This window comes from Staurois parvus, unplaced genomic scaffold (assembly GCF_062004578.1).
Source record: "Staurois parvus isolate SC_StPar_1 unplaced genomic scaffold, SC_StPar_1.0 ptg000762l, whole genome shotgun sequence".
Taxonomy (NCBI): domain Eukaryota; kingdom Metazoa; phylum Chordata; class Amphibia; order Anura; family Ranidae; genus Staurois; species Staurois parvus.
Window position 1 is genome coordinate 144,582 of NW_028318558.1, and position 24,485 is coordinate 169,066.

Below are 24,485 nucleotides of genomic sequence, written 5' to 3' on the forward strand. Positions count from 1 at the left end.
AGTTCAGGCAATGAGCTGGCTTTTGGTCATGTGACCATGAGAATTCTCCCTATCATTGCTGGAGGACAGAGAAGCAAAAAGGTAGAGTAGAGGTCTAATTTAAAAAGTTAAAAAAAAGAACTTTAGAGTCAAGAATATAGGTTTTGGAATTGTACGGAAGGTAGTAGTCAACAGAAAACCAGAGCTAGCACAACAGTCAAGACACCTACCTGTAATTTTGGGGATGCCCTCTAACTTTGGCACAGGTAACGTGATCAGGATGCCAAGGTCAGTGCCCACCCAAAGCAACCCCTGGCATATCATCAGGGTGGTGACTTGGGGATTCTTCTGCCCTGTGGAGAGAAGATATGAGGGGGAAGATGACATGGGGGTGCAAAGACAAAAAGAAAAACAATAATGCAACTACAAGTTGCAGCAGATCTAAGTTTGTTTTGTAGCTCTATCAGACAAAAGAGAAAAAGGCGCTCGCTTCCTGCCAGGGATTAACATGTTGTGGGTGTCAGCTCAGATTATGCCTGACGCTTGCTGATTATCTCCAGGCAGGAGCCAGGGAGAGGGGTCCCGGCCAATCTGTACTGTATCGTTAGCTGTACACTTCCTATCCCAAACATTCAGCTTGACATCCAACCCCAGGACAGACATCAAGCTGGCCCATCAACCGCACTCTGACATCTCATCTCCGCTAATTATCTATTCTCTGCTGTGGAGACAAAACATCTGCTTAATAGTGGAGCTGCAGCACACCTGGGGGCTGTGCACCCGCTATGCTACCAGGGGGGAGGGGTGGTAGACATGCAATGGTAACCCTTACGTTTCCTCCAAAATCATAAAAGAGACTGACTAAAACTTTTTTTTTTTCCTTGGAATTTGTGTTTTGGTAATTTAGATGAAGTGTTTTATTTTGGTTCTTCCCGCACAGATCAACGTTCTATCGACGACTAATTATTCCTCATTATCCTCCTCTACAGGCAGCGGGCTCAGACCTCCAGGGATCTGCCAGCTACAGATCCAGAAAAGGGGCCACAAAGATTAACTTAATGAATTTATGGGGGAAATAAAAACTCATTTATATGATGTGGTCTGTCACTGGGGGTTAACCACTTGAGTCCCCAGAGCTCTTCTCCCTCAATTACTTCGAGTCTCACCCCGGTTTTTGTTTTGTGCCACACATTTTATCCTTTTCTTTTTTTTTTAGTCCACCCCAACGTATCAAATTCTTTTTTCAGGATGGATATGGTTTTAATTTGGTAGAAAATTTGGATACATTTTCTGTTCTTCATTTTTATTGGGAATAAATAGTCAATTTGAAAAAATATGCAATTTTTTTGTAGTTTTTTCCAATGAACCATTATTATGTCATTTGATCAACCCCAGTGTATTACCCCAAAATATAAATCAGAGAAGTCTGCTAATTAAAAGATCCCTTTTGTGCAACAACTATGTAATGTAGTTATAGAAGCTTCACTAACATTATGCATTTGCTGTAGGAGAGCTTTATTCCCCTTTCAGTTCAGAAGCATGCAAGAAAAAAAATGAAATGGTTGACGTAAATTGTGAACGTAACGTTAAGTTAAATTGATGAGGGTGCAAATGAGCACAACGGCGACGCGCGTGGCACGGTCACACCCTTTATGCAGTTACAGCAACAGGTCTTTGCCCAGAGTTCTTCTTTAATTTTATTCTAAACGAGTACACAGTGTAGCATTACGTGGCAGTGAGAGAGGCAAGTCCCAGGAGTCACCTTGCCAGGACAGGGCAAGCTCCAGACGTTAAAGGGACTGGGGCAAGTTCCAGGTGTTACCTGACAGAGGTCAGTCCCAGGAATTACGTGGCAATAAGAGAGGTAAGTCCCAGGCATCACCTAGCAAAGACAGGGACAAGTCCCAGGTGTTACCTCTCACTGCCACGTAATTCTTGGGACTGACCTCTGTCAGGTAAGTACCAGGTGTTACCTGACAGAGGTCAGTCCCAGGAATTACGTGGCAGTGAGAGGCAAGTCCCAGGTGTCACCTAGCAAACACAGGGACAAGTCCCAGGTGTTACCTCTCTGAGTCATGTAATTCTTGGGACTGACCTCTGTCAGGTAACATCTGGGACTTACCTCTCACTGCCACGTAATTCTTGGGACTGACCTCTGTCAGGTAACATCTGGGACTTGCCCCTGTCCTTGCTTGGTGACACCTGGGACTTGCCTCTCCTATTGCCACGTAATTCCTGGGACTGACCTCGGTCAGGTAACACCTGGGACTTGCCCCCGTCTTTCCTAGGTGATGCCTAGGACTTACCTCTCTTACTGACACGTAATTCTTGGGACTGACCTCTGTCAGGTAAGTCCCAGGCATCACCTAGGAAAGACAGGGGCGAGTCCCAGGTGTTACCTGACCGAGGTCAATCCCAGGAATTACACGGCAATAAGGGAAGCAAGTCCCAGGTGTCACCAAGCAAGGACAGGGGCAAGTCCCAGACATTAGGTGGTATCAGGAGAGGTAAGTCCCAGGTGTTACCTGGCAAAGACAAGGGGTAGGCCCCAGATGTTAAAGAGACAGGGCCAAGTCCCAGGCATTATAGGGACAGAGGCTAGTCCCAGGAGTCACCCACCCACGACAGAGGTCCCAGGCATTACTTCCATCACTGCCATACAATGGCTGAGTCTTACCGCAGACTCATACCCAAAGGCTCTACCTGGCAGTGAAAGAGGCAAGTCCCAGGCATTACCTGGTAGAAGCAATGACCAGAATAAAGCATTACCTGGCAATAACAAGGTGCGGGTAGAAATGTTCATCTCCTGTAGAAGTTCCAGTGTTTCGGTGTGGAAGAGACGAATCGATGAGCCCTCTGAGAACGCCATCCACACGCCTCCTCCGGCTCTGATCATATGAGTAACACTCACACCCTCATCTTGAATGGCCTCGAAACTCTGCAGAAGGAGGAACAAGAGGTGATATCAAGGGAATGTCCTCGCATGGTGGCCGTAGCCTTCAGACTGTACATGTATGTCCCATTGGGGGCCATGGCGGCCATAGCCTTCAGACCGTACATGTATGTTCCATAGGGGGCCATGGCCTTCAGACCGTACATGTATGTTCCATAGCCTTCAGACCGTACATGTATGTTCCATAGGGGGCCATGGCCTTCAGACCGTACATGTATGTTCCATTGGGGGCCATAGCCTTCAGACCGTACATGTATGTTCCATTGGGGGTGATAATCTCATTATCTGCAGAGAGTCCTGACCAACGAATATTGGGGTTATGGATTGTTCAGACCTTAAAACATCTGATGTCTACCATTTTGCCCCAGTTGATCTGGCTCCGCAGCCTAAACACGCATGCTTGGAGGACCCAGACATCCATGTCTATGCCCGGAATTGCAGCAGTAAGGAGGTATCTAGACCAAGTCGCAGCAGGTAGGTCCGCTGCAGTGGTTTCTGTAGTAACGGACACCCTTGGAAATATACTCTATGTGCTTTTACTTCCGGCCATTGATAAAACCTCTCCAACTATTGCCTGGAATGTTTTTAGGTGACAATTTCACAAGATTACTGTACCTACTATTGGTTGAGAGTATTGATCCTGCAGACCCCCCCCCCCCAAAAAAAAATCCCTGGAGTTAACCATTTGAGGACCTTTCCAAGTACCCAGTGAAGTAACCAGCCTCAGGTGATACACAGAGATTAAACAAGTACTCCTACATAAGTTGTATTCATTTATCTGTGACCTTCTCTTCCTTAAATCCGTTCAAAGTGCTGAATTTTAAAGCTTGTTTGAGAGTTCAGAAAAAAAAAGGGGGGGGGGGGTCAGAGCTGAAGTTACAATCTGTAGATGTCAGTGAGGAGAGCTCTGACAGCAGATTGGAGGGAAGAGACACCCCGCCCCCCCCTCAAACACAAGCTGCCAATCTACTGGAGACCCCTGGAAGAGTTAAAACTTCAGTTTCTTTTTTTTTTTTTTAGCACCAACAAAACGGAGGTTTTAACCCTTGCCCCACCTTCTCAAAACCAAACTAAATTATGAACTTAGAGACCCTCTTTAAAAAAAAAAAAAAAAACACTTTAAAAATCACACTTTATACCCCTCATTTCCCAGAGCAATTTTTACATTTCTGCTATGGTCCTCCTCATTATTTTGATTGACAAAGAATACACTAATGCATACATAGGATTTATTTGGCAATATTGTCTTGCAAAAATACCTTTTATTTCTGATGTAATCTACAAACAAACAAACAAAAAAAAAAAAACATTTTTTTTTCTTTTAGTACTTTAAATTATTAAAAAAAAAAAATCATCTTACTCTTTTTCTCTTTTACTCTAATTTCTCACATTTTAAAATGGCAATACAAAGCATGTCAAGGCCAGGGGCGGACTGACAACTCATGGGGCCCCCGGGCAATAGGAAATCATGGGGCCCCTTTGTCCTTACCCACACTCAAACCACACCCAAAAAAGTCTATGAAAGGTACCAGGGACATCTCACGGGGTCCTATACTGACCCCGGGCCCTCGGGCAGAGCCCAGGTACCCAAAATGGTCAGTCCGCCCCTAGTCGAGGCATATTTTTTCTATTTTGCACAATTGTTTTTAATGTGACTCTGGGGAAAAAAAAAAAAAGGAATATTAATGGCAAAAAAACTAGTAAAACTAACAAAATCAGCGAGAAAGGTGTTAATCAGGGCTGTATATGATAAACTAAAAGGTTAAAAATAAAGGGATTAAATGGGAGTGAAAAAAAAAAAAAAAATATATATATATATATATATATATATATATAATTTTTATTTATTTTTTTAATAATTATTTGTTATTTTTTGTTTTGTTTGCGCTGTGTCCCAGCTTCTTGCTCGTGATAGCGCCCCCTCGTGTGCAGTGACATCTCTGCTTCTGGTAGAATAGGACATCATCATACAGCGATGTATTTACTGGTCCTTTTGTCTTGTCGCAGAGTAGGAGAATACTCCGGCACCACACAGAGCTGGATGGATTTAACCAAAGGAGTTCCCCCCCCCCCCCCCCCCCACACCCCCGGGCACGGAATCAAGAGCCGAGGAAGAAATTCCAGTCGAAGACTAATTAATTTTCGCCCCCCTCCCTCTGCTAATCAATAGTTGTAATTAAATCCCGGTTACAATTCTTCCCGCAATAAACTGCAACTTTGTCATTACCAGGCACAGCGACGACCAAACTCAATGGAGCAGAGCGCCATTCTGAGCCCGGGTTACTAAGCATGACGCAGGCGCTACAACCAATTTCCCGGGAGGAAGTGGGGGGGACCCAGTCAGTGCCCACGGCTGGCTGACTTTACCTCTGTTTACTTCTGATAAGCTGCTGGAGGATCACGGTTCTGTATGGCGCCGAGATGCCTTTTTTTTTTTTTTTTATATGAAATGCCGCTCTCATTTAAAATAAAAAAAAAAGTGCACCCTACGGATGTGAGCACCAACCAAGGGCTCACATAAGCCATTACTGGGGTGGTCCTCCTTCATAAAAGAAAAAAAAAAGAAAAAATTAACTCTGCGATTAAATCGACTAAAACTTGTTTTTTTTTCATGAGTAGAAAAGCCTGTCCCCTGCCAGCATGAAAGGAGGACCCTATGTGGGAGCAGTGGTCTCTTGGCAGAGGTCCCTTGTTAAATCATAACTAGAGCTCTCTAATCAGCAAGGCTTATGCCCCCCCGTTGCTTGGAGGATCTGACGGAGGTGAGAGGGTGTGCTGGACCCAGGGGCGGACTGACCATTTAGCCACTCGGGCACTGCCCGAGGGCCTGGGGTCAGTAGGGGGCCCCATGAGATGCCCCTGGTACCTATCATAGGCTTTTTTGGGTGTGGTTTAAGTGTAGGCGAGGACATGGGCCCCATGAGTTGTCAGTCTGCCCCTGGCTGGAACTCTGCAGAGAGACCGCTGCTTTCACACAGAAAGCAAGGGTCCTTCCCTGCAGCGTGCTGGCGAGCTGCTCTCTAAAGAAAACCAACTGTAAGATTTGATGCACCCGGAATGTAGATAGTGGACTTCAACTGAAAATTCAAAATGGGCTTTAAGGACGTTATGTATAGGGAGTACAAGAGGAGAAGTTGGCACTTGGAGTGGCATCCCAACACTGGTTATCCTTTATTGCAAAAACATGTACAACAGTTGGAAAACAGCCAGCGCGTTTAGGCCACCAGGCCTTAGCCATGGCCCAACTGCCAAAACAGCCAGCGCGTTTAGGCCACCAGGCCTTAGCCATGGCCCAACTGCCAAAACAGCCAGCGCGTTTAGGCCACCAGGCCTTAGCCATGGCCCAACTGCCAAAACAGCCAGCGCGTTTAGGCCACCAGGCCTTAGCCATGGCCCAACTGCCAAAACAGCCAGCGCGTTTAGGCCACCAGGCCTTAGCCATGGCCCAACTGCCAAAACAGCCAGCGCGTTTAGGCCACCAGGCCTTAGCCATGGCCCAACTGCCAAAACAGCCAGCGCGTTTAGGCCACCAGGCCTTAGCCATGGCCCAACTGCCGAAACACCCAGCGCGTTTAGGCCACCAGGCCTTAGCCATGGCCCAACTGCCGAAACACCCAGCGCGTTTAGGCCACCAGGCCTTAGCCATGGCCCAACTGCCGAAACAGCCAGCGCGTTTAGGCCACCAGGCCTTAGCCATGGCCCAACTGCCGAAACAGCCAGCGCGTTTAGGCCACCAGGCCTTAGCCATGGCCCAACTGCCGAAACAGCCAGCGCGTTTAGGCCACCAGGCCTTAGCCATGGCCCAACTGCCGAAACACCCAGCGCGTTTAGGCCACCAGGCCTTAGCCATGGCCCAACTGCCGAAACACCCAGCGCGTTTAGGCCACCAGGCCTTAGCCATGGCCCAACTGCCGAAACTCCAGCGCGTTTAGGCCACCAGGCCTTAGCCATGGCCCAACTGCCGAAACACCCAGCGCGTTTAGGCCACCAGGCCTTAGCCATGGCCCAACTGCCGAAACACCCAGCGCGTTTAGGCCACCAGGCCTTAGCCATGGCCCAACTGCCGAAACACCCAGCGCGTTTAGGCCACCAGGCCTTAGCCATGGCCCAACTGCCGAAACACCCAGCGCGTTTAGGCCACCAGGCCTTAGCCATGGCCCAACTGCCGAAACACCCAGCGCGTTTAGGCCACCAGGCCTTAGCCATGGCCCAACTGCCGAAACACCCAGCGCGTTTAGGCCACCAGGCCTTAGCCATGGCCCAACTGCCGAAACACCCAGCGCGTTTAGGCCACCAGGCCTTAGCCATGGCCCAACTGCCGAAACACCCAGCGCGTTTAGGCCACCAGGCCTTAGCCATGGCCCAACTGCCGAAACACCCAGCGCGTTTAGGCCACCAGGCCTTAGCCATGGCCCAACTGCCGAAACACCCAGCGCGTTTAGGCCACCAGGCCTTAGCCATGGCCCAACTGCCGAAACACCCAGCGCGTTTAGGCCACCAGGCCTTAGCCATGGCCCAACTGCCGAAACACCCAGCGCGTTTAGGCCACCAGGCCTTAGCCATGGCCCAACTGCCGAAACACCCAGCGCGTTTAGGCCACCAGGCCTTAGCCATGGCCCAACTGCCGAAACACCCAGCGCGTTTAGGCCACCAGGCCTTAGCCATGGCCCAACTGCCGAAACACCCAGCGCGTTTAGGCCACCAGGCCTTAGCCATGGCCCAACTGCCGAAACACCCAGCGCGTTTAGGCCACCAGGCCTTAGCCATGGCCCAACTGCCGAAACACCCAGCGCGTTTAGGCCACCAGGCCTTAGCCATGGCCCAACTGCCGAAACACCCAGCGCGTTTAGGCCACCAGGCCTTAGCCATGGCCCAACTGCCGAAACACCCAGCGCGTTTAGGCCACCAGGCCTTAGCCATGGCCCAACTGCCAAAACACCCAGCGCGTTTAGGCCACCAGGCCTTAGCCATGGCCCAACTGCCAAAACACGTTGGTTCTTTTTACAGCTATTATACATGTTTTTGCAATAAAGGATAACTGTTGTTGGATGCCCTTCTGAGTTCCGACTTCTTCTCTTGGGATCCGTGTTACTTTGAGGCAGCAGCGGCCTGTGCATCTGAGCACAGGGCGGAGCTGGGAGAGTAAAAGGAGGAAACGTGGAAAAAAGGTTTTCCATGTCAATGTAATAGCAACTTTCCTTTTGCTAAAACTTGTTGTACCTCACATCTGGAAACAAGGGAGTGGATCAATAATAATTTGCTCTTCATTCATTGGATACATACCTCAACCATGTATTGGTCCATATTCAATATTGAGGGTAAAAGGACACCAGTATCCATTTTATGTAAAGGGATCATCACAGGTGAGCAGCCCATACATTGCCTCTTCCCATCTCCCAGGAGGAAGAATATCTCTGCTGCCAACATCCCCCAGCCAAGACAACGACCCCATCTTCTCTGGTAAAGCCAAGCAGGAGGTGGCCTTGATACCATTAAATTAATAAAATGTTTTTTAATATGAAATATTGTGAGAGTGCAGTTTTTAGATTTCTTGTGTACAATGGCTGGGGGGCTTGCACAGCCACATACGTAAGAGGCCTTGAAGATGTGTCCATGTTTTGGTTGCACCATTTTCTAATAAGAGCATGGCTCCACCCTGGTTACTTCTCCAGCATCCTCTAGAGCAGGGGTGTCAAACTGCTGCCCCTCCAGTTGTTGCGAAACTACGAGTCCCATCATGCCTCTGTCTTTGGGAGTCATGCTTGTAACGGTCAGCCTTGCATTGCCTCATGGGACTTGCAGTTTGGCAACAGTTGGAGGACCACCAGTTTGAAGACCATTGCTCTAGAACACGGGTGTCAAACTGCAGCCCGGGGGCCAAGTGTGGCTCTTTGAATGCCTTTATCTGGCCCTTGGGCACTATTCCACCAACTGCTCCATTTCCCCCTACGGAACCATCAATGGGGGGCACTATTCTTATCATTGATATCAACAATGTGGCACTATTCCTCCCCTTACAACCAAAGATGTGGCACTGATGCCGCGGCATTTTCTACTCCCACTGGACACAATTGGGCCCCTGTAAAGCCTGAAGAACAATAAACTGGCCCTTTGCTTAGAAAGTTTTAGAAAGTATTGGTCTGCCTTTTTTTATTGTATCCTAAAAAAAAAAAAAATAAAAAAACTGTTGCCATCAGCCTTACCTGGACTTTGAGGGGCTCCGTCTCCAACACGGTCACTCGATTTCGGCAGCTGGCCCATATGCAGTCATCCAGGGCCAGCAAGGCATGGATGGGGCTTGTTCCTACTCGCACAGTGGAAGGGGCTTCAGGATCCCATAGTCCTCCTGGGAGGAAACAAAGAACAGTACAGGTGGAGTATTACAGTAAACTGCCAGAAAATCTAGTTGGCACAGGGGCTATTCAGCAGTCATTCATAGAAAGATGGAAAATGGCTGGGATGACACCACAAAAAGACGGTGAAGCCCGTACATGGCCAGATAATCACAGAACGGCATTTGGATGTGTATGGCCACCCTCCCATGTATCAGAGAGAAAACAGAACATAAAAAAAAAGGGAAAAATTCTCTTCATGGTTTTAAATCCATTATATGGCCATAAGTTATGTGAAGCCCCCTCCCAGTTGTTGAGTTCAGGTGTCTCCAATGATGGGGTACTGTTAATACTACAATATACAAAGTCATTGTAGACAATTGGGCTCTTTCATTCTTGTGGTAACAGTTTGGTGAAGACCCTTTTCTGTTCCACCATGACTGCCCCTGTGTACAAAGCCAGCTCCATAGAGACACAGTTTCACCAGTGTGGTGTGGATGAACTTGAGTTTCCAACGTCAGGCCTTAAAAAGTCAATGGTTTGGTACTTATCACAGCTTATCTTATCTAAGGAAATTTCCAAAATATAATCTGTTGAGGGTATTTGAGGACTAAGGTAGGGAACCACTGTTGCAGACAATTGTGCTCCTCCAACCTTGGTAACAGTTTGGTGAAGACTCTCTTCTGTTCCATCATGACTGTCCCCCTGTGTAAAAATCCAGTTCCATAGACATGGTTTGACCAGTTTGGTGAGGAGGAACATGAGTGTCCTGCACAGTACCCTGACCTCAATCCTACTGAACACCTTCAGGAAGAATTGGAGGAGGATGTTATTAATGGCCATGGGAGGGCAACTCAATATTAAGGACAATGGAGGGGGGGGGGGGGGGACAGAGACCAACTCAATATTAATGATCATTAGAGGAGGAGGGCCAAATTAATAGTAATGGCTACTGGGGAGAGGGGCAGCTCCATATTACAGTCCATGATTATGGAATGTCCAACTAGTTCATATAGATGTGAAGGGCCTTTAGCTGTATAGTGCACGTCCTAAAGTTTTGGATGGAGTAGGTAATGGATGGCAAGTTGTCCAAGAACATTGTTCTCTCCCTCTTTTTTCACTATGTGATGCCTGTTTATGTGTCCTTGCTTCATAAGCCAGTTATAGACTTGGGCGGGTGGCCACTTTTATGCATGTTTGATTTTTTGGTACGTGGGTGCACTAGGACCCTGGTTGCCATTGTGCTACATGCTGGGGTCCAGTGCGCTCCTTTGCCTTTAAGAGGGGTGGCTCCCTCAGGTCCACCTGCCCTTGATCTATCCATTAAATGCATGTGCCTCTACTATGGGGACTCACAAATTTTAGAGTTAGGATCACAGATGATCAGGGTGCCGTGTCGTGGCTCTGTGGCTTACGTATGTATTTGCAAATGTGTGCTAACTAAACCCCTGTTATAAACGCATACTGTTAGACAGGTTAATTCGGTTGTTAGCAAGCTGGCTGGCAAGTTGTCCAAGAACATTGTTCTCTCCCCCTTTTTTCACTATGTGATGCCTGTTTATGTGTCCTTGCTTCATAAGCCAGTTATAGACTTGGGCGGGTGGCCACTTTTATGCAATGGATAGAACCCCCCTGTTTGGGGTTTTCATTTTGGCATTTAAAAATCGGTTAGTGTCCTATTGGGGAGACTTCAATTTTTGTTCTGGAGACACAAGAAAGTGAGGACATCTCCTGAAAGCAAGATCCCTCTTAGACTGGTTAGGATAAGGGGGAGCAGACACCGCTCAGGACCAGCCCCAGCGTGTATATGTAGAGTGGCCTCAGCACCACGCTATCCATGCCCTCTGTGTTTTGCCCCACCCATCGATGCCCCTGTGACCAGGCATTGACGAACAGGGCACAACACATCAGAGGGTGTGGCTAGCGTGGTGCTGAGGCCACTCTACATATACACGTTGGACTCCTGGGGCTGGTCCTGAGCGGCGTCCCCTCCCCCTTACCTCATCCTAGTCACTGGAACGGACTAAGGACACTGCTCCCTTCATTCCCGTGCCGGAGGGGTGATCTATCTTGCTTATCTAACTTCAGAGCAGTGCCATTAAGCTTCACTTATGCCCTCTTAGACCGGTATTACTAAACAGAAGACCGGATAAGATGATTTCCCCTGAACCCCTGTTCTCGTGGAAGCTGTAAAGTTGCTTTTTTCACTTTCTGTTGCCGCCAGAACAAAAACGGGGGGGAATCCTCCTAACGGGGACACAGACAGCAAATTCAACATTTGTCCACTCCATGCGAAACTAATGGTATAAAAGTAGACCAAGGTTCTAGTACGTTTGGAATAGCACCCGAAGTGCAGTATGCGTCTCACCTTGGTTTTGTGGGTACAACGCCAAGGTCCCATCTTGCAGCCCCGCACACAGGTATTTGTAGCTCAATCTCAGGCAGAGGACAGGCTGTAGGCCGGGGCTCCGGAGTGCCATTAAACAGGTGGATCCGGTGTCTACGCTGCTGTACACCAGAATGCTGGAAGAAAAAAAGATGGCGGTTACAGGAGGGAGGTGAGCGTTCAGGGGGGGCCCTTTCATGCCTCGTGTAAAGCGGAGGAGCAATCAGTCTTGGCTGTCGAGAGATGTAAAGATATCAAACTCTGCAAAAACTGCTCACAAGGTCCTCCTCCTCCTCCCAGCACGGTACAACGCAGTCCTCATTTATTATTCATCTCAACATCGCTGTTATACATCCTGATACAAGCTCATATACCTGTCTGAAGGCGGATGATAAACCGATCCTGGGAACGGCAAGGCGATGGAGACGCTGCCAGGAGGGTGCTGATCTTATTCCTTCTACTCCAGGAGCACCAGACTAAACCTACCTACAGAAAAAAAAAATCCATCCCACAACTTTCCCTTCACACCATAAAAGATGGTGGTCAGCCTCCTGGTGAGATCGTAAAATATATATTGAGTCAGTACACCAGATGCCACCTCAATCCATCAATGAGATCATAGGTAAGAAGAGTCCAACCACAAAGGGTAAAAACAAAGCTCAGCTCCACCGACTATTTATGGGCACAACGGACTGGTCTACAGAATTGAGGAAGGGGTCCATTGTGCTTGTAAAACGTTGGTGGACATATGCTGGTGGAAAAAGCATGGTTCCACCATAGGCAGTGAAACTATGCTGGTGGAAAAGGCATAGTATGACTAAAGTTTGACAGGTACAGGGATTGGTCTGCAAAATTGAGGAAGGGGTCCACTCTGCTTGTAAAATGTTGGTGGACCTACGCAAAATTGAGGAAAGGGTCCACTCTTCCACCAGCATACAGTTGTGTCCAAAATTATTCAACCCCCACTGAAATTGAGTGTTTTGGCCAGTTTGACATTGCTTTTGATCATTCAGTCATCTTGCTTACATTTACATTAAAGAGGCACTTGTAGGTCAGACAAATATAACATAACAGTTATAATGAAATAACCACAAATGTCTTTTCTGTGCTCACAGCATTATCAGTTTTATTCAACCCCCAAGTGACATTCAATCTTAGTACTTAGTACAGCATCCTTTTACAGTTATAACAGCTTTTAAACGTGAAGCATAGCTTGACACAAGTGTCTTGCAGCGATCTACGGGTATCTTCGCCCATTCTTCATGGGCAAAGGCCTCCAGTTCAGTCACATTCTTAGGCTTGCGCACTGCAACTGCTTTCTTTAAGTCCCACCAGAGGTTCTCAATCGGATTTAAGTCTGGTGACTGCGATGGCCACTCCAAAATGTTCCAGCCTTTCCTCTGCAACCATGCTCTAGTGGACTTGGAGGTATGCTTGGGATCATTGTCCTGTTGAAAGGTCCAACGTCTCCCAAGCCTCAGGTGTGTGACGGACTGCATCACGTTTCCATCCAATATCTCCTGGTACTGAAGAGAATTCATGGTACCTTGCACACGCTGAAGCTTCCCTGTACCTGCAGAAGCAAAACAGCCCCAAAGCATGATTGACCCTCCACCATGCTTCACAGTAGGCAAGGTGTTCTTTTCATCATAGGCCTTGTTCTTCCTCCTCCAAACATAGCGTTGATCCATGGGCCCAAACAGTTCTAATTTTGTTTCATCAGTCCACAGAACACTATCCCACAACTTTTGTGGTTTGTCCACATGGCTTTTGGCATACTGCAGTCGACTCTTCTTATTCTTTGGAGACAGCAAGGGGGTACGCCTGGGAGTTCTGGCACGGAGGCCTTCATTACGCAGTGTGCGTCTTATTGTCTGGGCTGAAACTTCTGTACCCACATCTGACAAATCTTTTCTCAGTTCCTCAGCAGTCACACGGGGACTTCTCTCCACTCTACGCTTCAGGTAGCGCACAGCAGTCGAAGTCAGCATCTTCTTTCTGCCACGACCAGGTAGCGTTTCAACAGTGCCCTTTGCCTTGAATTTGCGAATGATGCTTCCTAAGGTGTCTCTTGGTATGTTTAACATCTTTGCAATCTTCTTATAGCCATTGCCCTTCCTGTGAAGAGAAATCACCTCTTCTCTTGTCTTCCTGGACCATTCTCTTGCCTTCACCATGTTTGTAACCACACCAGTAAATGTCTAGAAGGAGCTGAGTATCACAGTCATTTTAAAGCTGCCTAATTGGTGCTTATTATGCTTGATTGCTGCTCGGTGACATCCACAGGTGTTTTCAATACCTGATGGAAAGCACCTGTATGAACCTCTGTTCTTCAGAGTGGTAGTCTTTAAGGGGTTGAATAATTGTGGCAATGAAGAAACCACATAAGAACCATTTACTACTGTATTACATAAACAATTGATGTCATTTTAGTTGCATTTGGGTAGTTACAACGTCCTTGTAGGATTTGATTCTGAATACAATTCCAAATGTACACTATAGTCCCTAAACCCCTTTACAGCATTGGGGGTTGAATAATTTTGGACACAACTGTAGGTCCACCAACATTTTACAGGCAGAGTGGACCCCTTCCTCAATTTTGCGGACTAGTCCCTGTACCTGTCAAACGTTAGTCATACTATGCCTTTTCCACCAGCATAGTTCAGTATTAACCAGTAAAAGTGCACATCACAATTGATTGGCTCATATCCCTATGACATCATGGAGAAAGGTGGGGTGATCTGAGAACCTTGGTGCCCCCGTTTTTACCTCCCATCCTGAAGTCCCACACACACTGCTGGCTGCACTGGTGTAAGTGTGCAATCCTCTTCATTTTCGGAGCTCTCCTCGCTCTCCTTGGTGCACACGTTCTCCAGGCACAGGATGCGGGATGGCAGAGGGAAGGCCTTCAACATTCGTGGGGTGGTATGGTTCAAAGAGAAGATCTGGATTTGGCCAACTCCTCCTTCCTGACCACCTCCGACCTGCATAGAGAGACCAGAGGCCTGGTGAGCGCCTGCACTGCTGGGTCACAAGATGTGCAAATCATTGAATCCAAACAACATGAATTTCTTTATTTTATATAAAAAGTAACACAATGTATCAGTCAGGGGCAGACTGACCATTGGGGAACTCGGCCACTGCCCAAGGGGCCGGGGTCAGTAGGAGGCCCCATGAGATGTCCCTGGTACCTTTCATAGGCTTTTTTTGTGTGTGATTTGAGTGTGGGCGAGGACACAGGGGCTCCATGATCCCCTATTGCCCGGGGGCCCATGAGTTGTCAGTCCGCCCCTGGTATCAGTAATGCACGAAATCCATAAGACCCCTCCAGGCAGCACTGAATTCATGAGACCCCTCCAGGCAGCACTGAATCCATGAGACCCCTCCAGGCAGCACTGAATCCATGAGACCCCTCCAGGCAGCACTGAATCCATAAGACCCCTCCAGGCAGCACTGAATCCATGAGACCCCTCCAGGCAGCACTGAATCCATGAGACCCCTCCAGGCAGCACTGAATCCATGAGACCCCTCCAGGCAGCACTGAATCCATGAGACCCCTCCAGGCAGCACTGAATCCATGAGACCCCCCAGGCAGCACTGAATCCATAAGACCCCTCCAGGCAGCACTGAATCCATGAGACCCTCCAGGCAAAACTAAGAGCTGTATCTCTTGGGAACCACAATGGTAAGACCTCTCTGAAAGTGTCCCGGCTCTGTCCACCTACCTCTGTGTTCCCAGCTCCTCCTATCACATTTTCAATACTATAAAATAAAAGTCCACCAGGGATGGTGGGAACGACTTATAATGGGCACCACAGGTGTACAGACCTGGAGACCCAGCAGAGAGATGATGGAAACCCTTTATAATGGACACAGAAGATGTACAGACCCGGGAACTCGGCACAGAGATGATGGGAACCCCTCATAATGGTCACGGCGGGTGTACAGACCCGGGAGCTTGGCACAGGGATAGTGGAAACCCCTCATAATGGTCACGGTGGGTGTACAGACCCGGAAGCTTGGCACAGGGAGGGTGGGAACCCCTCATAATGGACACAGCGGGTGTACAGACCCAGGAACTCATCACAGGGATGGTGGAACCTGTCATAATGGGCACAGCGGGTGTACAGACCCGGGAACTCTGAGCAGGGATGGCGGGAACCCCTGATAATATTTCTAAATTTTTCAGAAGAAAAACAAAATGTAACTTACCCATAAGTAGCCCTGAGGCAGTGACGTACTGACGGACGAGAAGCCCAGAAGGGAGTTCTGTACCGGGGTGTGAATGGCTCCACCCAGCTGTAAGAAGAACAGAGGATCAATCAGACTGAATGAAAGGCGAATTAAATCTTGGTAATGGGGGAGGGGATTGCTGTGGCCACACGACCAGAAGGTCAGATCCCAGAGGCATTGAGGTCACCTATCCCAGAGTAATATGGCGCGTGTCACGCGGAGAAAATGTGCTGTGAAGACTACTGCCGTCTATAAATGAATAGTAGAAGGAGGATTACCGATGCCAACGTCTACTAATCTCCGCGCCGCTCGGGGTGATTTATACAGCTATCTGGGGCTCCATTAGAGAGATTTCCCCTCACTTCCTGTGGGTGGTGACAACATTATACTAAACAGGAAGTGAGAAGAACTCCCTAACAGGACCCACATTTTCTGGGACGGCCCTGGCACCCTGGACCCACATTTTCTGGGACGGCCCCGCACCCCTCGACCCACATTTGCTGGGATGGCCCGCACCCCTCGACCCACATTTGCTGGGACGGCCCTGGCACCCTGGACCCACATTTTCTGGGACGGCCCCGCATCCTTGACCTCTGACCCATGATGCTGTGTCCTGGGATCACAGGATCACCCTTATTGGAGTTACTGTGCACGCACTGTAGGCCATAACGGCATTCATGATGGGGCTTGAGGACCACTAGTGAGTGGTCCCTGCATAATTAGAGGCGGGGTTTGGGCAGACCACTCCAGAAAATTGGTGGGGTCACTCAGTCATTGGGCGGGCTTAAGGCAAATTGACATTTCCACCTTGTCTTTGTGCAATGGGTGCCGATATTTTCCCGAATTTGGTGCGTTTAGAAAAAGACGGCCCAGAATACATCAGGCGAAGGTCTGGAATGACTCAACATGGCCGCCCCTTTACTCCTCTTCATATTAGAGCATTGTTCTTCCAATGAGGAGGAGAGAGAGCCATGTGTGAGAAGATGGAATGACCAACATGGCCGTCTCTTCATATTAGAACATTGTTCTTCCAATGAAGAGGAGAGAGAGCAGTGTGTGAGAATATGGAATGACTCAACATGGCCGCCCCTTCACGTCTCTTCATATTAGAGCATTGTTCTTCCAATGGAGAGGAGAGAGAGCCGTGTGTGAGAAGATGAAATGACCAACATGGCCCGCCCCTTCACTCCTCTTCATATTAGAACATTGTTCTTCCAATGGAGAGGAGAGAGAGCCGTGTGTGAGAAGATGAAATGACCAACATGGCCGCCCCTTCACTCCTCTTCATATTAGAACAAGTGTTCTTCCAATGAAGAGGAGAGAGAGCCGTGTGTGAGAAGATGAAATGACCAACATGGCCGCCCCTTCACTCCTCTTCATATTAGAGCATTGTTCTTCCAATGAAGAGGAGAGAGAGCCGTGTGTGAGAAGATGGAATGACTCAACATGGCCGCCCCCTTCACTCCTCTTCATATTAGAACATTGTTCTTCCAATGGAGAGGAGAGAGAGCCGTGTGTGAGAAGATGAATCCCGATATAGAGATGGATGAGATAGGAGGATAGAACCTATTAATATCCAACGTCATCCAACTGCCCTGACCTCTGGAAAAGACATGAAAGGGATGGGATCTATGGGAAGCCCCCAGTCACGTTCCCCCATCCCCCGCTATCCAATTTACTTCACATTATGGAAGATTGGCCACTGTGTAGCAATTACAATTTGCATTCATTTCCTCCCTCTTAAGATGATGAAAGAAAGATTTAACCTTGTCGGGATCTGAACCTGACCAGCCGCAGACACAGCGTACACCGTATACAATGGTGGAGATGTTCATCCCCTGGATTCAAAGCCATGAAATACACAATCTATACAAACAGTTTATAAAGGAAATTTGCCCCATGCAGTTAAAGTGGACCTGTCATCCGACAGATTTTTCATGATCTGAGCAACAAGCTCACTAATGTGTAAGGGTTCCACTTCCATGTATTCATTACTTCTCATGGAGATCCCAATACTCCCCCCAACAATGCCGCCATCTGCTTTTCTCACCAGAATGGCAGCACCAGCTTTGTTTAGGAATCATCCAGGGTCCCCATCTATTTTCTGGGCTGAGATGTTTGCTCAGAGATGGCACAATCACGTAAATCCTGGTGCCTGTCTGATAAAATTCAGCCCCTGCTGCACCCTTTCAGTTCAATATCTGCTAGAAAATTACAATGAACAGTCTGCTGCTAGTATTTCCCCTCCCCCATTGATCAGACACATCATCTCAGTCTCGGGAAGGCCAAGGACACTTTTTTAATGGTATAAAGTTATTGACAGGTCCACTTTAATTAGGAAAGATAATGTGTTCCTCCAGGTCTGGATAGAAATTACGACGTAGCAGCTAAGTGCAGCCTACTGTCCAACCTCGAGTCAATGACTGACCAATGGCAGCTCACCTGTAGATCAGAGGCTTTGGTGGAGAATGCGGGCAAACGACAGACCAGAGTGGGGGACCAGAACGGGATTTTTGTTTTTCGCTCTTCTTCGGGGCACAACCAACCAGGCTGGTTCTCCTCTCCTGGGAAGACACAGAGGGCAAAAATAAAAAAAGGTACCGGATGGCAGGGATGGAGAGGATGGAAAAACACTGGAGGGTTGGGGGGGGGGGGGGGGGTGAAAATACTGAATAAGAAGAAAGAAGGGATGAGAGCGAAAAGGAGGAGACAAAAGACAGGTAAATAGGGATGATCGGGAGGAGATACAGAGAGAAGGGATGAGATACAGAGGCAGATACATACACTATATCTTCCTTCCATCTACTTCTCTGCAACTATTATATGCGGCGATTATAAATGTATAATAGAGTGATAGAGGCAGATAAATAGACAGACATGAAGGAGGGACAGATGAGGGGAAGGAAGGAAAGGAAGGAAGGAAGGAAGGCCGAGGGAAAGGAAGGAAGGGAAGGCCGAGGGAAAGGAAGGAAGGAAGCAGGAAAGGAAGGAAGGAAGGCCGAGGGAAAGGAAGGAAGGAAGGCCGAGGGAAAGGAAGGAAGGAAGGCCGAGGGAAAGGAAGGATGGAAGGCCGAGGGAAAGGAAGGAAGGAAGGCCGAGGGAAAGGAAGGAAGGAAGGCCGAGGGAAAGGAAGGAAGGAAGGAAGGCCGAGGGAAAGGAAGGAAGGAAGGAAGGCCGAGGGAAAGGAAGGAAGGAAGGCCGAGGGAAAGGAAGGAAGGAAGGAAGGCCAAGGGAAAGGAAGGAAGGAAGGCCGAGGGAAAGGAAGGATGGAAGGCCGAGGGAAAGGAAGGATGGAAGGCCGAGGGAAAGGAAGGATGGAAGGCCGAGGGAAAGGAAGGATGGAAGGCCGAGGGAAAGGAAGGATGGAAGGCCGAGGGAAAGGAAGGAAGGAAGGCAGGAAGGAAGGAAGGCCGAGGGAAAGGAAGGAAGGAAGGCCGAGGGAAAGGAAGGAAGGAAGGCCGAGGGAAAGGAAGGAAGGAAGGCCGAGGGAAAGGAAGGAAGGAAGGCCGAGGGAAAGGAAGGAAGGAAGGCCGAGGGAAAGGAAGGAAGGAAGGCCGAGGGAAAGGAAGGAAGGAAGGCCGAGGGAAAGGAAGGATGGAAGGCCGAGGGAAAGGAAGGAAGGAAGGCCGAGGGAAAGGAAGGAAGGAAGGCCGAGGGAAAGGAAGGAAGGAAGGCCGAGGGAAAGGAAGGATGGAAGGCCGAGGGAAAGGAAGGATGGAAGGCCGAGGGAAAGGAAGGATGGAAGGCCGAGGGAAAGGAAGGATGGAAGGCCGAGGGAAAGGAAGGATGGAAGGCCGAGGGAAAGGAAGGATGGAAGGCCGAGGGAAAGGAAGGAAGGAAGGCAGGAAGGAAGGAAGGCCGAGGGAAAGGAAGGAAGGAAGGCCGAGGGAAAGGAAGGAAGGAAGGCCGAGGGAAAGGAAGGAAGGAAGGCCGAGGGAAAGGAAGGAAGGAAGGCCGAGGGAAAGGAAGGAAGGAAGGCCGAGGGAAAGGAAGGATGGAAGGCCGAGGGAAAGGAAGGAAGGAAGGCCGAGGGAAAGGAAGGAAGGAAGGCCGAGGGAAAGGAAGGAAGGAAGGCCGAGGGAAAGGAAGGATGGAAGGCCGAGGGAAAGGAAGGATGGAAGGCCGAGGGAAAGGAAGGATGGAAGGCCGAGGGAAAGGAAGGATGGAAGGCCGAGGGAAAGGAAGGATGGAAGGCCGAGGGAAAGGAAGGATGGAAGGCCGAGGGAAAGGAAGGAAGGAAGGCAGGAAGGAAGGAAGGCCGAGGGAAAGGAAGGAAGGAAGGCCGAGGGAAAGGAAGGAAGGAAGGCCGAGGGAAAGGAAGGAAGGAAGGCCGAGGGAAAGGAAGGAAGGAAGGCCGAGGGAAAGGAAGGAAGGAAGGCCGAGGGAAAGGAAGGAAGGAAGGCTGAGGGAAAGGAAGGATGGAAGGCCGAGGGAAAGGAAGGAAGGAAGGCCGAGGGAAAGGAAGGAAGGAAGGCCGAGGGAAAGGAAGGAAGGAAGGAAGGCCGAGGGAAAGGAAGGAAGGAAGGAAGGCCAAGGGAAAGGAAGGAAGGAAGGCCGAGGGAAAGGAAGGATGGAAGGCCGAGGGAAAGGAAGGATGGAAGGCCGAGGGAAAGGAAGGATGGAAGGCCGAGGGAAAGGAAGGATGGAAGGCCGAGGGAAAGGAAGGATGGAAGGCCGAGGGAAAGGAAGGAAGGAAGGCAGGAAGGAAGGAAGGCCGAGGGAAAGGAAGGAAGGAAGGAAGGAAGGCCGAGGGAAAGGAAGGAAGGAAGGCCGAGGGAAAGGAAGGAAGGAAGGCCGAGGGGAAGGAAGGCTGAGGGGAAGGAAGGATGGAAGGCCGAGGGAAAGGAAGGATGGAAGGCCGAGGGAAAGGAAGGATGGAAGGCCGAGGGAAAGGAAGGATGGAAGGCCGAGGGAAAGGAAGGATGGAAGGCCGAGGGAAAGGAAGGATGGAAGGCCGAGGGAAAGGAAGGATGGAAGGCCGAGGGAAAGGAAGGATGGAAGGCCGAGGGAAAGGAAGGATGGAAGGCCGAGGGAAAGGAAGGATGGAAGGCCGAGGGAAAGGAAGGATGGAAGGCCGAGGGAAAGGAAGGATGGAAGGCCGAGGGAAAGGAAGGATGGAAGGAAGGAAGGCTGAGGGAAAGGAAGGATGGAAGGAAAGAAGGATGGAAGGAAGGACGGACGGAGGGATGGAAGGATGGACAGAAGGAAGGCAAAAAGAGGGGAAGGAAGGAAAAGAAAAGAAAATAAAAAAAGAAAGACAAAAGAAAATGGAAAAAGAAAGGACTTTCTATATCGGCATGTAGGATAAATGTATGATAGACAGATATTGTTTATGACTGATAGATAAATATTATAAATAGACAGATATATGGAGAGATAGATGATAGAAGTTTATCTGCAGTGTATTCTAGACTGTTCACACTCTGGAGGATCAGTGCCAGGAAACGGTACAATTAGATCTCATCATTATGTGGCGGTATTAAGTAACTTGTTATATACTTCATGGAGATGAGCTTCAATCTCCATTTAAACAGAATATTAGTGTAATGTGAAACAGCTGCAACTCCGTGCATGTGGAAATCATTACTGACAGAATCATTATGGATCTTCATCTCTCATCATTTTAATATAATGAAACACAAGCCACAAATAGAGATGGAGTAATGACCGAGAGAGGGGCTGTCCCATCCGCCGTCACCTCGCCGCCCCATCCGCCGTCACCTCGCCGCCCCATCCGCCGTCACCTGGCCGCCCCATCCGCCGTCACCTGGCCGCCCCATCCGCCGTCACCTGGCCGCCCCATCCGCCGTCACCTCGCCGCCCCATCCGCCGTCACCTGGCCGCCCCATCCGCCGTCACCTGGCCGCCCCATCCGCCGTCACCTGGCCGCCCCATCCGCCGTCACCTGGCCGCCCCATCCGCCTTCACCTCACCGCCCCATCCACCGTCACCTCACCGCCCCATCCACCGTCACCTCACCGCCCCACCCGCCATCACCTTGCCGTCACCTCACCGCCCCACCCGCCGTCACCTCACCGTGGATGGGACGGTGAGGTGACGGCGGATGGGGCGCATCTGCCGTCACCTCACCGTCCCATCCACCTTCTCCTCACCGTCCCATCACCGACACCCAGCCAGAGCCACTAATGGTGGTCATACATTACACAATTCTCTAATTCAATTTCCTTTAGATTTACCTTTAACTATGTAGTACAACCCCCACAGGTTCCACCCTTGATATTGCTCTTGGAACAACTTGCTACAAACTGAGGCATGCTGGGTAACGCAGGGGTTATCCTGGGTTGGCCTACAATTTTTTTTGTTTGGAGGTGTTCAATCCTCCTGTAGGCATCAGTATAACCTGAAAGTATCGGAACTCTGAGGTCCCTCAATGGACTCAAAGAAAAGGATTTTACGATGAGGACAAAAGTCTAATGAGAAGAAATTACTTTTTATGCTTCGACTGGCTCTGGGTGGCGGCAGCCATTGCTGGTCAAATCAGACACCAGCGAATAGGAAGGGATTCGTTTATGGTGTTTCCTGAATTCTGGGTAGAGAAGGGGTTCCCTGGACTGGCCTACACTTTGTCCACCAGTGTCCACCAGTGTCCAATCTAAGCAGGAGGAGAAGGGGTTCCCTGGACTGGCCTACACTTTGTCCACCAGTGTCCAATCTAGGCAGGAGGAATGGACAAGTGTAGGCCAGTCCAGGGAGCCCCTTCTCCTCCTGCTTAGATTGGACACTGGTGGACAAAGTGTAGGCCAGTTCAGGGAACCCCTTCTCCTCCTGCCTAGATTGGACACTGGCAGACAAAGTGTGGGCCAGTCCAGGGAGCCCCTTCTCCTCCTGCCTAGATTGGACACTGGCGGACAAAGTGTAGGCCAGTCCAGGGAACCCCTTCTCCTCCTGCCTAGATTGGACACTGGCGGACAAAGCGTAGGCCAGTCCAGGGAGCCCCTTCTCCTCCTGCTTAGATTGGACACTGGTGGACAAAGTGTGGGCCAGTCCAGGGAGCCCCTTCTCCTCCTGCCTAGATTGGACACTGGCGGACAAAGTGTAGGCCAGTCCAGGGAACCCCTTCTCCTCCTGCCTAGATTGGACACTGGCGGACAAAGCGTAGGCCAGTCCAGGGAGCCCCTTCTCCTCCTGCTTAGATTGGACACTGGTGGACAAAGTGTAGGCCAGTTCAGGGAACCCCTTCTCCTCCTGCCTAGATTGGACACTGGTGGGCAAAGTGTAGGCCAGTCCAGGGAACCCCTTCTCCTCCTGCCTAGATTGGACACTGGCGGGCAAAGTGTAGGCCAGTCCAGGGAACCCCTTCTCCTCCTGCCTAGATTGGACACTGGCGGACAAAGTGTAGACCAGTCCAGGGAACCCCTTCTCCTCCTGCCTAGATTGGACACTGGCGTACAAAGTGTAGGCCAGTCCAGGGAACCCCTTCTCCTCCTGCCTAGATTGGACACTGGCAGACAAAGTGTGGGCCAGTCCAGGGAACCCCTTCTCCTCCTGCCTAGATTGGACACTGGCGGACAAAGCGTAGGCCAGTCCAGGGAGCCCCTTCTCCTCCTGCTTAGATTGGACACTGGTGGACAAAGTGTAGGCCAGTTCAGGGAACCCCTTCTCCTCCTGCCTAGATTGGACACTGGCGGACAAAGTGTAGGCCAGTCCAGGGAACCCCTTCTCCTCCTGCCTAGATTGGACACTGGTGGACAAAGTGTAGACCAGTCCAGGGAACCCCTTCTCTACCCAGTATAACGCAACATGGCTAACTTCCTGTGCCGCTCAATGGAAAGAAGTGGACATCCAACTCCCCCAATCCTGACCTCATGAGCAAAAAATAAATAAATAAATGGACATAAGGACCGCGCAGCAGAATCATCTGATGTTCCCGACACGCGGGGCAAAAAAGTGCCTCTGCAAAATGTTTTGCAGACGAGTTTCCTGCCGTTTGATTTCTCAGCGGAGTTTCGGGAAGAGGGGAGCGGGAGATAAACAGTCTGAATGCTGTAAAAGCCCTGAAGAAGCGGGAGGGGGAGAGTGGAGCGCAGGAGAGACCAATTCAGAACGCTGACGCCTTTTCTCTGCAGGCCTCTTCTTATTCTAAATACGATCGCTCCCTGGCTGCTAAAGTGCTCGCGCAGCTGAAAACCTCTTTTGTCATCGCAGTTTCCCAGGGAGTCCCTTCCGGCCTTCTCCCCTCCTGAATCCGATCTTCAAAGGAACAATAAACTGCCTACTCCAACCTAGGAAGGTGAGGGGAAAAAACACGTAATTGCTTCCTCCATGGCGCTCTTTTCTCAGCAACTCAAGGCTCAACTCCAGGATCATCGAACCTCCACAGTACACGCTTGGTCAGAGAACTGCCACAATGGTTCATGGAACGACCGCCCCCCCCCCCAGAAAATGGCTGATGGAACAATCGCCCCCCCAGAAAATGGCTCGTGGAACGATCGCCCCCAGAAAATGGCTCGTGGAACGATGGTCCCCAGAACAGGGCTCGTGGAACGATGGTCCCCAGAACAGGGCTCATGGAACGATGGTCCCCAGAACAGGGCTCATGGAACGATGGTCCCCAGAACAGGGCTCATGGAACGATGGTCCC

At 49.8% G+C, this 24,485-nt stretch overlaps 1 protein-coding gene and 1 long non-coding RNA gene across 4 annotated transcripts in view; one reads left to right on the forward strand and one right to left on the reverse strand.

The window, feature by feature from the left end:
- The window catches only part of LOC149444924 (uncharacterized), a 98,520-nt gene extending 97,205 nt beyond the window's left edge, over positions 1–1,315 (forward strand). For all 3 annotated transcript variants that reach the window (XR_016306512.1, XR_016306511.1, XR_016306510.1), the window contains exon 6: positions 969–1,315. This is a non-coding gene — a long non-coding RNA (uncharacterized LOC149444924). The remainder of the gene's footprint in view (positions 1–968) is intronic.
- ARHGEF10L (Rho guanine nucleotide exchange factor 10 like) overlaps positions 1–24,485 on the reverse strand; it is a 33,439-nt gene that overhangs the window by 2,276 nt on the left and 6,678 nt on the right. Inside the window, exons 9-15 of the mRNA XM_089654394.1 lie at positions 18,326–18,447; positions 15,863–15,949; positions 14,420–14,634; positions 11,633–11,787; positions 9,136–9,278; positions 2,749–2,917; positions 210–332 (exon numbers count right to left, since the gene is read on the reverse strand). Coding sequence (XP_089510520.1) covers positions 210–332; positions 2,749–2,917; positions 9,136–9,278; positions 11,633–11,787; positions 14,420–14,634; positions 15,863–15,949; positions 18,326–18,447 — 1,014 coding nt within the window. The remainder of the gene's footprint in view (positions 1–209; positions 333–2,748; positions 2,918–9,135; positions 9,279–11,632; positions 11,788–14,419; positions 14,635–15,862; positions 15,950–18,325; positions 18,448–24,485) is intronic.